Genomic DNA, 14,211 nt, shown 5'->3' on the forward strand with positions numbered 1-14,211 from the left:
GCTGGGCCAGTGCATAGGCAAATAGTCAAACACTGGATATTTGACACTCTCCTGGCCCCACCCACGCACCCCACAGCTGTGTTGACTTTGGGAAGCCTCCTCAGCTCTCCAGATCTCTTTCTCATCAGTAATTGAGAATGATGATACTACAGTCCTAATGGTTGTTTGTGGGGTTATAGTAAATAACCGGGAACAGCTCCGAGCACCATGATTGTGGTATAGCAGGGGCTCGATAAACATTACTATTAGGGTTTTGTTGTTGCTAGGACACTATGTCAAAACTGATCTAAGTGGAACCATCAAGCAAAGATGAACGTGGTAGGCTTGACTGGTGTAAGTGGACAATTTCATTGTGTGACAGTCCTTCACTCGCTCTCCCCTAATTGACCCGTCTCCTGGGCTCCCATGTCAGCTGGATCCTGCAATTAATCGAAGCATTTCTTCTTGTTCTTGGTGATCAGCTCCTGGGTCTGTGTGACAAGCAGAAGAAAAGTCAGACCCTACCAGGGGGTTAGGCAGTGGCGGGGGCGGCACGGCCAGAGCACGTGGGAGCCCCCAGGGAAGTCCCCAAGCCCTGATCTCGTGCTCTATTCCTTCACACCCTGAATCCCTCCAGAATTCAGTTGCCATTCCATGCTGTATCCATCCCCCTTTCTACTCCAGGGGAAACGCCCTCGTCCCTCATGCCTTTGACCTTCTCCTGCAGGTGCATCAGGGCCCGTCAGAGAACTTTGTCTCCTCAGAGACACTGTTCATCACTGGCTTCCAGCACAGGGTTCTCTGGTGTCTCCTTTGTAGGTACAGATGTTTCTCCAGAGAGACCCAAAGCTTCCCTTTGGAGAGAAAGATGGCATTTTCTCCCCTTGTCTCCTCCGTAATGTCCGGCTCACGGCCAGGAACTCAGCCTGCTTAGAGCAGTGGAAGGAAAACTGTGCTAGGAATCAAAAAACCCTAGTCTGAGATCTGGCTCTGTGCTCACACCAATCTGACACTGCGCACTCCCTCCAACCATCCTGGGGCGACATCAGCCATTGAGCCAGAGCCTCCCCAATGAGTTCACTTCTGCCCTGGGATCAACCCCACTCTGCTCTGACTCTTGGGGTGAAGCCTGACCAGTCCCTGCTCCCTTCGGGACTCAGTTTCCCTGGCGCTTTGGTGTGCTGCGCGTCCTCGCCCACAGGCTGGTGCCTCTTCCAGCACTGGTGCGGTCTCCTCATCGCTGCTGCTCTTGCTGTCTACCTCACTGCCTCTGCCCTCCTGCTGGGGAGACACGATGCCAGTGTGGAAGTCCTGGGGCTGGGCCCGGCTCTCCCCAGCATCTTGTACCTTCAGTGTCCTCAGAGGACCTCCCCTCTCCTCCAGACCCTACTCAGTAATTTACAGAAGTGAGTTTAGAAGTGAGTTTCGAATCCACTCATATGGCCATTTAATACTGACCCGCCCATTCACAAAGCACTGAAGTCGCTTCGCAGTTAGCCAAGAGCTTTATCCCTGGGTGCTCTTATCCCGGAGCAGAGCCAGCTTCTCCTTAGCCCAGGACATCTGCCTGCCAGGAACAGCTCAAACCTGGACAGCAGTTGCCCCAGACAGTGTCTCCACAGGAGCTGGTGCCTGTGAGCGGGACAAGCCGCATGTCCCGACTACTGTTCTGAACCAGCAGCGGTAGGAACCTCACCATCTGCCCCACCTTCTTGTGCTGCTCCTCTCGCAGCTTAGTCTTCAACCTCCGCTTCTCTTTCTGCTGCTCCTTCTCTTTGTCATCTTTTTTGCCAACCCCTAGAGGGGGTGGTGGAGGAAAAGCAGGCTCAGGTGAGAAACTGGCTTGACGGTGTGACCTGAAATTGTCAGGGCCGGCTTCCTCCCATGTTACCTCTCTCCTTTCCCCTCCTCCTTTTGCACACGCAGGTTTGTTGTTGTTGTTGTTGTTGTTTTCTTGTTTTTTTCCACCTTTCTCAAAGCACTTTCACATCTACGAGTATTTAAACCCTACTGCCATTTTCATAAGTGGGTATGAAAGGGATTATCAACCCATTTTACAGAAAGGGAAACTGAGGTCCAGAGAAGGCAAGTAACATCTCTAAAAACATGCAATGAAATTGGTGCCATGGTGGCACGGGAATCTTGGGTTGCTTCCTCCTGTCCATCATCCTTCCCAACCAAGTAGAGCATGACTACTGTTGAAGAAGAAACATGCCCACTCCCCCAGTCAACACTGAGTGGTAGCCCTGTAGTTAAGCACCTCCCCCAGGAAAGACCTGGAGCCTCTGCTAAATACTGCACACGCTGGGGGCTCCTCTGGGCTGCAGGAAGGGGTGCTGGGCACCTGGTGTGTGTAATGACAACTGAGTGACCATGAGCTCAGCCATGCAAACTTGAACAACTCACAGATGTGTGTGGCCATGTCTGCTCATCGCTGCCATGGCCGCTGGCCTCAGTATTATTGGTCTGTGACTCCAAACTTCCTGATAAACATTTTTTTTCTGCAAATCCTAATCAGACCTCTGGGGACTCTGGGGAAGAGTTTCTGCTGAGCTGGCCCCTTCTCCCACCATGCCCCAAGTCACAGCTCCCTGAAGGACGTGCCCAGGATAGACAGAAAAAAATCCAATGTAATCAAGCACTCTCACTTTGGGATAGGATCCATCTTGACTGAGGTATCTTCTGTGCACACCAACCTGAGAACGAATAGCATAACAGCTACTGGCGTCTTCCCGGCACGTTAGTGTGCAGAGCATGTGTGGACATTGTCTTCTATGATGGGCACATTGGCCCTCTGAGGTCCACATGGTCAGTGGACTGGACAGATGAGAACCAGAGGCCCGAGGAGGTGAAGTTCCCAAGAACCCACGGGGGTCAGTGCTCTCACAGCGTTTCCTCTGGCTACAACCTCGGCTATCTCCTGACAAAAGGAGACGAGTCAGGCGGAGACTCAGGGTTGGCTGTAGCATAAGGACCTTTGACAATCCATAGGCCCTCCTGGTTTTCTATTCTGTCTCCCTCAGCAAGGCTTTGGCCTCAAAGAGCCCATAAACCTAAAGGGCTCCCCTCCTCAGACAGAGGCCCCAACAGGGAGGATGCCTCTAACACAGGGAGCACAGGCTCCAGGGCCCACAGCCCTGGACACCTTGCTTTGAAGAAGAAGCAAGGGTCACCAAGACCTACCCCTCCATTCATGACGCCATCCCCCTGCCCATCAAAGCCTGGAGGAACTGGACTTTCTCTGTGTGGCCTTAGTGGCTAGAACTAGAAACAGTGGGTAAAATTTATACAGAGACAGATTCCGGCTCCAGAGAAGGCAGAACTTTCTTAAAGTCAGAGCTGTCTAAAATGGAATAGGCTGTCTCCTGAAGTGGTGAGCTTCCCAACACTAGGGGCAACCAACCTGCTAGGGATACAATAGAACAGAGTTCCTCAAAGTGTAGCCCACCTACATCAGCATGAATCACCTAGCGGGATTCTTGAAGGGGCAGATTCCTGGGACCCACTCAGGACCCACTGAATCAGACACTGAGTGTGGGCCCAGGAATCTGCCTTTTGAACAAGCCACCAGGTGATTCTGATGTAGGATTCTGACTCACAAATGAATGTTTGAGATTTCTGCTCGAGAATACTGGATGGAATTTGTTCCCTTTCATCTCTGAAACTCTATGATTCTATCCTTCTATGAAATACAAGTCTTCCAGGGTTTATGGATATAAGGGGCATCCTGAAGACAAATTACTTTTAAGTTACAAAGTCACTGCTCCATGATGGAAGACAGGTGACAGAGGAGATACTGGGGGCAGGCAGACCTCAAAGGCAGCTGTTAATCCTGCTTGTTCCTCTCCCCAGTGCTGGCCTAAAGTAACAGCCTAATATCCTAGATCCCTGGCTGTTTAAGACTCAGTGGTCCCATCTAATTCCATCTCACTTCCCTTGCATCCCAGCCCCAAATTCCATAGTCGCAGGAATCAAACTGAACAGAGGAAAATATCTATTTAACGACCCAAAGCTGGAGGGCAAACTGCTCTGCCTATGCTGGGCTAGCAAATGCTTTCTGGAGCCCTCTCTAAAGTTTTTGTACTCTCTCCCCTTCAGGTTTCAGCCCTGAAGTGGACAAACTGGTGGCCCAAATGTCCTCAGGCATCACGGTCAGCTCATGGCAAATGTTTCCAGCCAAAGCCTGGGGCTCAATCCCGCCCCACCGCCCATCTCCCTCCCTGATCCCTTGATCCCCCTGTCAGCTTCAGGCCATACTTTCCGAAAACTGTACACATTCTGCCAGCCTTAACAATGCTCTCCCCTCAGACCCAGTAATGCAACTTCTAGAAATAATCATTTATGTATTAAAAGATGTGTATAAAATGGTATCAACTATAGCATTAGCAAAGTCATAGAGAAAACAGAATATTAGCTGACACATAGATAGCACTTATTTGTTTCATTTCCTAAATACTATTCCTATATTAACTTATTAAATTAATTAAATCCTCACAATGACGGATGAGCCAGGTATTATGATTATCCCCAGATTAGAACTTGTACATTGCCTCTCAGTAATTGAAAAATAATTGGAAAAACCCTGAGTGTCTAAAGTTAGGGGATTCATCAAATAAGTTATGGAGCGTCCCTAAAATAGATTATGAAACTCTTATAAATAAGGTTAAAAATATTTAATGAGCCAAAAATATGCTTATAATGTTTGGTAATATAAAAAGCAAAGGAAGGGGGCAGCTGGTTAGCTCAGTTGGTTAGAGCACGATGCTCGTAACACCAGGGTTGCCGGTTCGATCCCCGCATGGGCCAGTGTGAGCTGTGCCCGCCACAACTAGATTGAAATAACTACTTGACTTGGAGCTGATGGGTCCTGGAAAAATACACTTAAGATAAATAAAAGTTTGGGAAAAAAAGCAAAGAAATAAAACTATATTGTATGTAATTAAGTTTTGAGTGAATGAAAATATGAAAGAAAAAATACTATGGGGAGGACCTTGGCAGGAAAGGCTTTTTGGAGGAGGCCGGCATTGAGCCAGGGTTTGAAAAACTAGGTAGGGGACTGGGGCAGGCTGCTCCCCCATGGAAGCTGTAAGAGCTGTTGTCACATTCCCAGGTCATGAGGCCCAGAGGGGGCATCTTGAGATACTCAGCACTGAATAGAAGTCTAAAGATCATTGTTAGCTTCTGACTGTTACAAACTACCGGGTGAACATAGCCAAGTCCTAGCCTCGCTCTGGGCCTGTTTCCCCATCTGTACAAAGATGGTGATAGCACCTTCCCTGACTCTCCCATTAGCTCAGCTGCAGATGCAATGCTGACGTGAAGGCCTGAGCTACGGGACTCCTAAGGGGACCAGTGAGCAAAGCCAGGGCTCTCTACTGACCATTTCCTGAGTCCTTACCACGGGCCAGAGACTATGCTAAAGGCTCCCAAGCACATTCAGGGCCAGCTTCATGGGTGTGCAACCGGTACAGTCACACGAGGCACATACGCAGAATGGCCTACACTTGGGGGTTTAATGCACTGTGGTCACCATCTTGAAATGCTTAATCATTTTATGTTTGAATTTAGCTCCTGTGAGCAAAGTCAGATGGGACAATGAAATGTGCTGGGTGGGGGTTTAGCGTCCCGGCTCACCCATGGCCTGTGCACTTAGACTCGAGGTAGGGGCTCGGGCACCTGTGCGGGTCTGCACTTGCCCACAAGTGTCCCTGGGCCTGAGGGAGCGCACCACTCAATAGCAAATAGAAAAACCAGAGACAGGCCAAGAGAGGGACCGTGGAAGAAGGTGCAAAGCTTTATTCTTGCCTTTTGAACAAGGACTCCACATTCTCGTTTTACACTGGAGTCTGCAAAGGAAGTAGCCAACCCTGGGTATGTCTAAAACATCCCTATAAGAAAAAAATGCTCATTTTATTCCATTTCACAGGCAAGAAAGGTGGGCTTTACAGGGTACAGAATTTAAACCCAGATCAATTTGACCCCAGAGCCTGCAGGCAGTGAGGTGGCTGGATGGGTGGGGAGTCCCTCCAGAGCTGTAGCTACTCAACCACAGTCAATGTCACCATGATTCACACGTCAAGGTCAGCCTCTTACCCGGATATAGAAGGCAGATCCCACCTGGGGCTGGGAGGGGATTAGGAAAACCCTCACACTTCAAAACACTCTTCTATCAGCTGAGAGGTGCTTACCTGAGCCTCCAGGTTGAGGGCTTCATTAGGCTGTATGAGATTCCACTGTCCCAAGGAAGCCAAACAGGTCCTCCAAAAAGCCCACAGGGAACTCATTTCAGTAGCGTCACCTACAAGTTAAGTGACTTTGGACACTCCTCTAGATTCCTCAGACCTCAGGTGCCCCATCTTAAAGTGGGAGTGGAAATATTTCTATGGAAGTTCGTTACAAATGGACGGTGGTACAGTTATCACTAGAGACTGCCCGACTTTGCCTGCATCGGCAAGCACTGGCCAGAAGTTGGCTATTTTTACTTACTGATGATTTGTCTATGCGAGAGCTCATGTGTTATGGGCACTGGGGAATAGAAATGTGAGCAACTGCATCTTCTGGGGACAGGGTGAGGGGTGGCCTCCAAATGCTTTGTTCAAGATCCCAGATATCTTCCTACCATTTTCTACACTGTATCTCTAAGCAAAACTTATTATTCACTAACTGGATCGGGGTGGGGCAGGGAACTGAAGTCCAACCAGCAGCTTTGACTCCAGGATGAAGGAAATAAGCAGAACCTGGCAGGTTTGAACTGGCTGGGTAGCCAGAAGGAAGCTTGGCCACAGTTTACTTCACCCGGCAACCATACTCCACTCCCCCTGCTGCCCCTCTCACTCACAAACCAGAGATTTAGGATTTCTTAACTAGGAAGCATGACTACAGATGGGGACATCAAGGGCAGAGGGCAGGAGGGGGACAGATTCTGAACTGGTATTGTTCCAAAGGCTTTCTCACCTTATCCGCACTCTGGAAGGTAGGTGTTACTATTTACACTCTCAGCGGAGGAAATAGTCTAGAGTGGTGATCATTTACTCGAGACTACCTTCTGACATTCTAGGCCTTATGGTGCCTATGCCCCTTAAAGTGCCATCATGTACATTATCTTAAGGGACAAACAAGATGTCACGCGGCAAACAGAGCCAGATGTTAGTATTCCCACCTTATGGGTGAGGAAACTGAGACCCAAAAAGAAAAACTAAAGGACTAAGGCCAGAAGTCCAGTTTCTCCACTCTCAGCCTCCATGAGGTTCCAGAGCCTCCCATGAAGATGGAAACAAACTCAGCTTGCAGATTATCAGGAAGCTGTTTGGGCCTCATAATATCCTCTGACATGTTAGTCATAATCTCAGAGCTCACATTTATGGAGTGGTGACTATGGCCAAGCACATGTGGAAATCAGATCATCCAACTGTGAGGCAGGTGCCACCCCCATTTTCAGATTATGAAGCTGGGGTGCAGAGAGGTTAAACAACTCGCCAGGTCATGCAGCCAGTAAGAGGTAGAACCAGGATGTGAACTGAGGCTACCTGGCTTGAGATCTCACCCTCCCTCTTAAACATTTTGCTGTTCTGCTTCCGCAGGTGGAAGGAGTGGGGAAAGGATTGCAAGCCAAAGGGGATTTTAAATGGCCACTGACAGCTGATGGGTCTGCCTACTCTAGGTAGCAATGTTCCCTCACCCCAATTCCATTTGAGTGGCCCCTCTTTTAAGTCATGCCAACCCCAAAGATATAGGAGAACCAAGAACCACTCAAAACGGTCTCCTCCTTAAATTCTGAGGAAATACAAGATGCAGAAGACCTCATCAGTATTTTTTGTGTGTGTTTGTGCTGTTGTGTATTCTCCCTCCTCACGTTGGATCTTGGTCTCTCCCTTCCACCTTGCCATTAGTGCACCCTGTCCGGGATCCCCTCCCAGTTTCTTAACAGTACCAGGTGCTTTTCCAGGTCGGCTTTATGTGCACCTGGATGAGCCAGCACACAGACATTTTATCTATCCCCCTGCCTGTGTTTTAGGTAACCAAAAGAGACAGGTTATATGCATTCAACCAATAGGACTCTTTAGAGACCCAAATGCTATTGGAGAGAAATGGCTTATTTTCCACATTCAGTCAGGATATAATGGGAAGCCTAAGTCACATCCCTTTGAAGGGTGAAAAATCACTCAGTTACTTCTGTGTCCCTCAGCCTGCCCAAGCTTATCTCTTTCCCTGTAAGGTGAAATTGGTAGTTCTTGAATTATTTCTTTACTGCTTCATGTCAAGTTCAGGTCAGAATGAGCTCATTGGAGCCATGGAGAATCCAAACCCATTGTCCTGGTCTCCTCTTTTTATGGCTGAGAACCAAGACACAGGCAGTGCAGTGGTTATGAAAACAGGCAGAGCAGGTAGTGAGTCTGCTTCACTGTCTCACGCTGTGCAACCTCAGGCCAATGTCCTCACCTCTGCAGGCCACACCTGTCCTCATCTGCAGCTAGAGAGAACAGTTCCGACTTCGAGGGCGTGTTGTGAAGATAAATAACACTATGTATTTAAAACCGTCAGCACAGTGGCCTGGCACAAAATAACCACTCAATTAATATTAGTTATTATCATTAAGATTAATAGATTGAACGTGTCTTCATATAAATCCTGTGACGCGCTGAGCCAGAATTGGAACTCAAGCTGTCCTGGGTAGCTGTTGTCAAAACCTTTGTTTATAAATGGCTTTCATTTAATTTCTAATGCTTATTTCACCTGTTTGATACAGGATATGGCTTTAGTTATGCTGGAAACATAATTCTGTAAACATTTTTCCACTAAATTGGTACATCTCAATGAAGTATGCTACATCAGAATTGTCCAGGAAATCTTCTCAAACCCCTGCATTCCTCTCATCCCACTTTGAAACCTGCTACCCAAGTACCTGATTATTAAGAGAAGCCAGATAGAGCCATGCTGGCCACCATTCCTGCTTCTGAGTGCCTGGGAAAGGGATATTGACTTGGGAGAGAGGACCCCTAGGTCTTTGTTAAATCCAGGCAGTGGGCAATGTGTCCTGACTCTTTGACTCCCTTGGCCCAAAGCCTTCCTCCATCAACACAAGGGATCTCTCCCGTGGCCCTTTTAAAACCGTATCTACCTACCTCCGCTCCCAGCCCCATTCCTAATCCCTGGCAACTATTAATCAGTTCTCCATTTCTCTAATTTTGTCATTTCACTGTTATATAAATGGACTGACAGTTTGGGATTGGATTTTTTTCACTCAGCATAATTCCTTTGAGTTTCATCCAAGGTCTTCCATGTATCAATAGTTTGTTCCTTCCCATTGCTGCACAGTAATCCACTGTGTGGATGCGCCACAGTTTGTTTAATCATTCACCTAGCTGAAGGACCTCTGCATAGTTTCCACAAAAAAGCTATGAACATTCATGTGCTCCTCTCTCCTTTTGATCACTAACTTATACAGATGCTCTTACTTCACTGAGATCTCTGTTCTCGCGGTTGCAAACATGACTTGTCACCACACTGTCCTTTCTATGCCAACTCCTAGTGGCTTTGGATAATCTGCCCAGATGCTCCCCTACAGATATTTATCACCAGACAGGCACCTCCAAGCTTTTCTCCTAGAAGAAATAAAATAGAACAAACATAAATTTGGAAGCCAGACAACCTCGGTTCACACTAGGTTCTACAGGGGCTCTGCCATTTATAGTTGTGAAATCTCAAGCAAGTCACTAAACTCTCTGAATCTGTTTCATAATCATCATAATAAAGTAGCTAACAGTTAAGTTTTCTTTACTGACAGCTGATGGCGGCAGTGTAATGTAATAGTTAAAAACAGGGAGTCTGATAACAAAGTGCCTGGGTTTGAATCCTGACTCTACTACTTGTTAGGTATGTGACCACAGGCAAGTTATTTAACGTCTCTGTGCCTCAGTCTTTCCATCTGTAAATGGGCATGCTAATAGTTCCTATCTCATGATGAGGGTTAAAGTAATACATGCAAAGTGTTCAGAATAATGCCTGGCACATAGTATCCACTAAGCATTGGCTTATATTGCTATGTGGCAGGCACTATTCTAAGCACTTAACACAGATTATTTTATTTAATCCTATCAATGACTTGATAATACAAGTGCTGTTATGAGATTGATTTTACAGATGACAAAACTGCAATTTAAGGGACTAAGTCACTTGCTCATGACCACTAGACCAGAAAATGAGGGAACTGAGATTCACTTTGAGTCTAGCTTTGCTCCTACTACTACACCATTCTGCAGGCCCATAAACGGGGTGTCATGGTCCTGCCTCACAGAGCACTTTTGAGGATTTACACAGAAAAGTGTATTCCACGGTGCTGGTATTGACATACTACTCCCATTCCAACTTCAAAATGTACTTTAAAAAATTAAGCATATTGTTGCATTCGTAGTCAAGTTATGAAAATGAGTTCCCCTTTAGAACTAGCGTGAGACCATAGCAACGGCCAGTGTGTACAAATAGAGACAAATATATGGGGGCTAACAAGTAAGAACATGATGATTTATCGTCTCTGTATCTGACCTTTACAAGAGTAGGCCAATCAGACACTAAAATGACCAGAAACTTCAACATTGAGATGCAAGGGGAGAGTGATCAGTAACTGTGGTTTTCCCCTTGTCTTTAGCTTAAAGGACAAATGAGTTCAGACAATATCCTGATTTAAAAAACAGGTTTTGTTTTTTTCCTGAAGAATTCATTGGGGACACGATAGTTACACATGAAGGGACTTTGGGATTTGGCCAGACAATGTAATAACAAGAAAGGATGTAATAACAAGGACCGCAAGTAAAACAGGGAGGACTGGGTGGACTGGCTCTTGAGGAACATCAGGGTATCGGTGAAAAGTGACACCAGTGGACAAGTTTTCAAAACGCTCATATATTATTAGCCAGAGACCTTGATGACATGCTAATTAAGAGGCTTGCTATTTTTAGAACTTCCTCGCTTTACACAAGCTTTAAGTCTATTATGAAAATGAGCATCACATTATGTTAAAATATAATCAGAGATTTCAACCTTTGACATTTTTTAAATATCATGCTTATTAAGTGCCCACTGTGGGTATAATTTTATTCTGGGTTTTTCCAACATGAAGAATATTCTCACCTTTAAAATTCAGAACGCATCTAAAAATATTGAAAAATGTCTTTCTCACATGATGCCATTGATATCAACTACTTATAAAAAACCTTTCTCTCAAATAGGTCTTTAGATAAAAACAAGTACAAAAGAGAGGGTCCTCAATTCAGGTGAACGAACCCAAAAGGTCTTGTTTCTTGATTGTAGGTAGGACTGAAAAATTCACATTTGTACATTGGCGCTGATTTCAGATTTGTAGTACTGCCACCTATAAGAATTACTATTTCACATTTCAGAGGCCTGTCAATCTGGGTATCTGTCCCTAAAAAAGGAGAAAATCTATCAAAAACAAGTAAGGAAACTATAGCTTGTCCTGAACGTGTTTCCAAGATACTGTATGAAGAAAAACAGGAACAAGTTCATGGAAGTTTCTATATCTTTTAGATCTAATTAATGAAGTTTCTTTTAATCACAGCCTTTAAAGATCCTGATAATAGGAAGAGGGGCATTTACTCCAGTAATAACTGAACATTTTACCTATCAAGGTGTTCAGTGAATTGGAAAGTAGGGAAGCAGGTATAAGGACATAGCGGTAAATCTTAGACACCAGAAAATTTAAAGGAAATAACACCTAAAGAGTAGGTGTCATCAAGAAACTACATCAACATTATGTACGCGTACCCACCCCAAATGGAATAATGAAGCACTTACCATCCAAAAACCGTCACCATCATCCAATAGGTTCCAAAGTGTCCCCTGAATTTATTTATTTATCTATGAATGAATGTTTATGTTCTTATTTCTCTATCTCTACTCAACCAAATAACTTTTTTTTTTTTTTTTAGTCTAGGTGAAAGGCAGGCAACTGTTACTCAAAATTAATTGGTCCTTTCATCATTTCACTGGTCATCTTCTAAACCCATTAAAAACCATTTGAGTGGGTGTGAACAAGCTGATGAGAGGAATGAGGGAGAAAGAGAAGAGGCAGTGAGTCACATTCAGCTTTTGTCAGGTCGAATTTTAAACTGGTCTAATTGAGGGCTGCAATCCAGATAGACACATAAGAAGAGTCACTATTCTGTCCCCACTTCTTAAAAGAAAAACCTTAGATATGTTTCTAGATCAAAGAGGAAAAACTGCAAACTGCCACTGTATAAGAGTCTGAGTAGGCAGTAGGCAGTGTGACCGGTTCTTAAACCTTCCTTAAGGAATCCCTTGTTCAGGGGATCCAGGTTCAGACACAACTGAGCTTGAGACAACAAATCAGGACTGGGACACCAGCTTTACCTACCACAAGGCAACCGCTTTTCTGAAATTTCAGAATTACTCACTTTGGGAAGGGAGAAATTTGTCTATAAAAAGAAATATTCAAAAAATTGTCTGATCATAAGCAGAGTACCATTTTAGTGCTGTAGGCATACATATTTAGCCAAATCTATTTATTTTCCTCCTTACAAATTGTCCCCTACCCCAAATAAGGCGAGTACATAGAAATAGTCTTGATATCGATCTATGTTATAGCTTCACTTTGCTCTTTCTTTGGTCTGAGAAAGATATTGGAGCTCATGTTTGGAAAAATAAAAAGATACATTGACATGATTATTAACTTTTATTTTAAAATTTTAGATGAGTGGCAGAACTCACAAAAGTTAACCTGAATCACTGAAAACCACAAAGTCGGAGAACTTTTTCTAAAAAGAGTGAATACCAAAATAACTTTTCGGACGATGATACACTTTTAGTCTCTTAAACCGCTGAGGAGAGCAAAAAGAATGCTGAAAGATCTGAAGGATAAAAGTTGTATTTACAAATGTGCTAACAAATACACTGAAACAAACAAAAAGGAATGAGGAAAATATACTGTGTCTTACAGGTTAAATCCTGTTATCAATGAACATCTTTTCTATGGGACTCTACAGGCCATCTCAATATTCAAACAACAAAACCCCATTACTAAAAGTGCTTCAACACTCCTCTGGAGCTGGCTATTACAGAATTTATCCTGCACTTGGGGTATGCACGAAAGACATCCTGGAAAGACTCAGCATATCTGCAAACATGCCAACTATTTCTCTAAATTGCACTTACTGGTCTTGAACTCAATTGAGTATGGGTCAACTACAACTTGGAGCTTGTCATTTTGGGGTGGGAGAGCAACTTGAAGCCAAAGGGCACTTTGCTATAGTTAATTCATGTGGCTACAGTATATTCTGTAAGTTTCTCCTCAATGCCAAGTATCTGCTGAGAATTAAAGAGCAGATGAAACTTTCTAACCAATTCCAAGAATTCATGTCATAACGGGTAATCATTACAGAGTTTATATATACTCAGTTTTCTTAGAGCCATCGATTTTATTAGAAAGGAGAAAGTACATGGCATTAATAGATCAAGCATGTGAATTCTAATAGAATACTAAATTAAGTTCTTTTTCTCTTGCTTAACAACCAATTATATCCATGGGCTGCAAAATCATATCCATGACAAAAGTTAGCATTTTGCATCGATCGTCAAAGAAAGACCAATATTTTTGCCTGAGTGTACCACTAATCTTAACTTCGAACTATTATTTTTGAACTTTCTTATAAAAGCTTCCCTTTAAATAATTTATTAATTATAACCACGGGGAAGAGTAGTGTGAGAACCTTGGCTACTTCAGCCAAGCAGCAAAAGCAACAAACAACCTGTAAACCTGCTATCTTGCCTGAATTTTTATATACTAAAATAACCCTCTTCCCTCACTTCTGCAAGGGTACCCAGAATACAGTAGCATTTCCTGGCCATCGCAAGTCTCAGGTTGAATTTTCTCTGTTCTTCAATGTTCTGACAAAGGCCTCCAGACCTGCTGCAGCTCATGCCTTTGGTAGTTCAGACTTGCTCTCGATGAGCGAGATCTCCAGCACGGGTAAGAGTAGCTGAAAGGCATCCTGAATATAGGAAGCACTATTTGATGCCTGTCAGGATTGAGAAAAAAGAAAAACAAAATACCACAGTCACTTAAAAGAGAAAATGTAAGACGACAACAACAAAAAAACAGATTAATTTTTAAAATCTAATTGAATCTGTAGCCTGGCAAATAAGGGTAAACTTAATAATTTTGGTAAAGTTATAGGGAAAAGAATGATCGAGCTCTTA

General features: G+C 44.4%; 1 protein-coding gene across 3 annotated transcripts in view; it reads right to left on the reverse strand.

The window, feature by feature from the left end:
• Positions 1–12,669: 12,669 nt before the first annotated feature.
• The window catches only part of FAM114A2 (family with sequence similarity 114 member A2), a 31,542-nt gene continuing 30,000 nt past the window's right edge, over positions 12,670–14,211 (reverse strand). For all 3 annotated transcript variants that reach the window (XM_019750395.2, XM_019750393.2, XM_019750396.2), the window contains exon 14: positions 12,670–14,030. In XM_019750395.2, coding sequence (XP_019605954.2) covers positions 13,929–14,030 — 102 coding nt within the window. In that variant the 3' untranslated portion in view covers positions 12,670–13,928. The remainder of the gene's footprint in view (positions 14,031–14,211) is intronic.

Source organism: Rhinolophus sinicus, linkage group LG10, assembly GCF_036562045.2.
Source record: "Rhinolophus sinicus isolate RSC01 linkage group LG10, ASM3656204v1, whole genome shotgun sequence".
Taxonomy (NCBI): domain Eukaryota; kingdom Metazoa; phylum Chordata; class Mammalia; order Chiroptera; family Rhinolophidae; genus Rhinolophus; species Rhinolophus sinicus.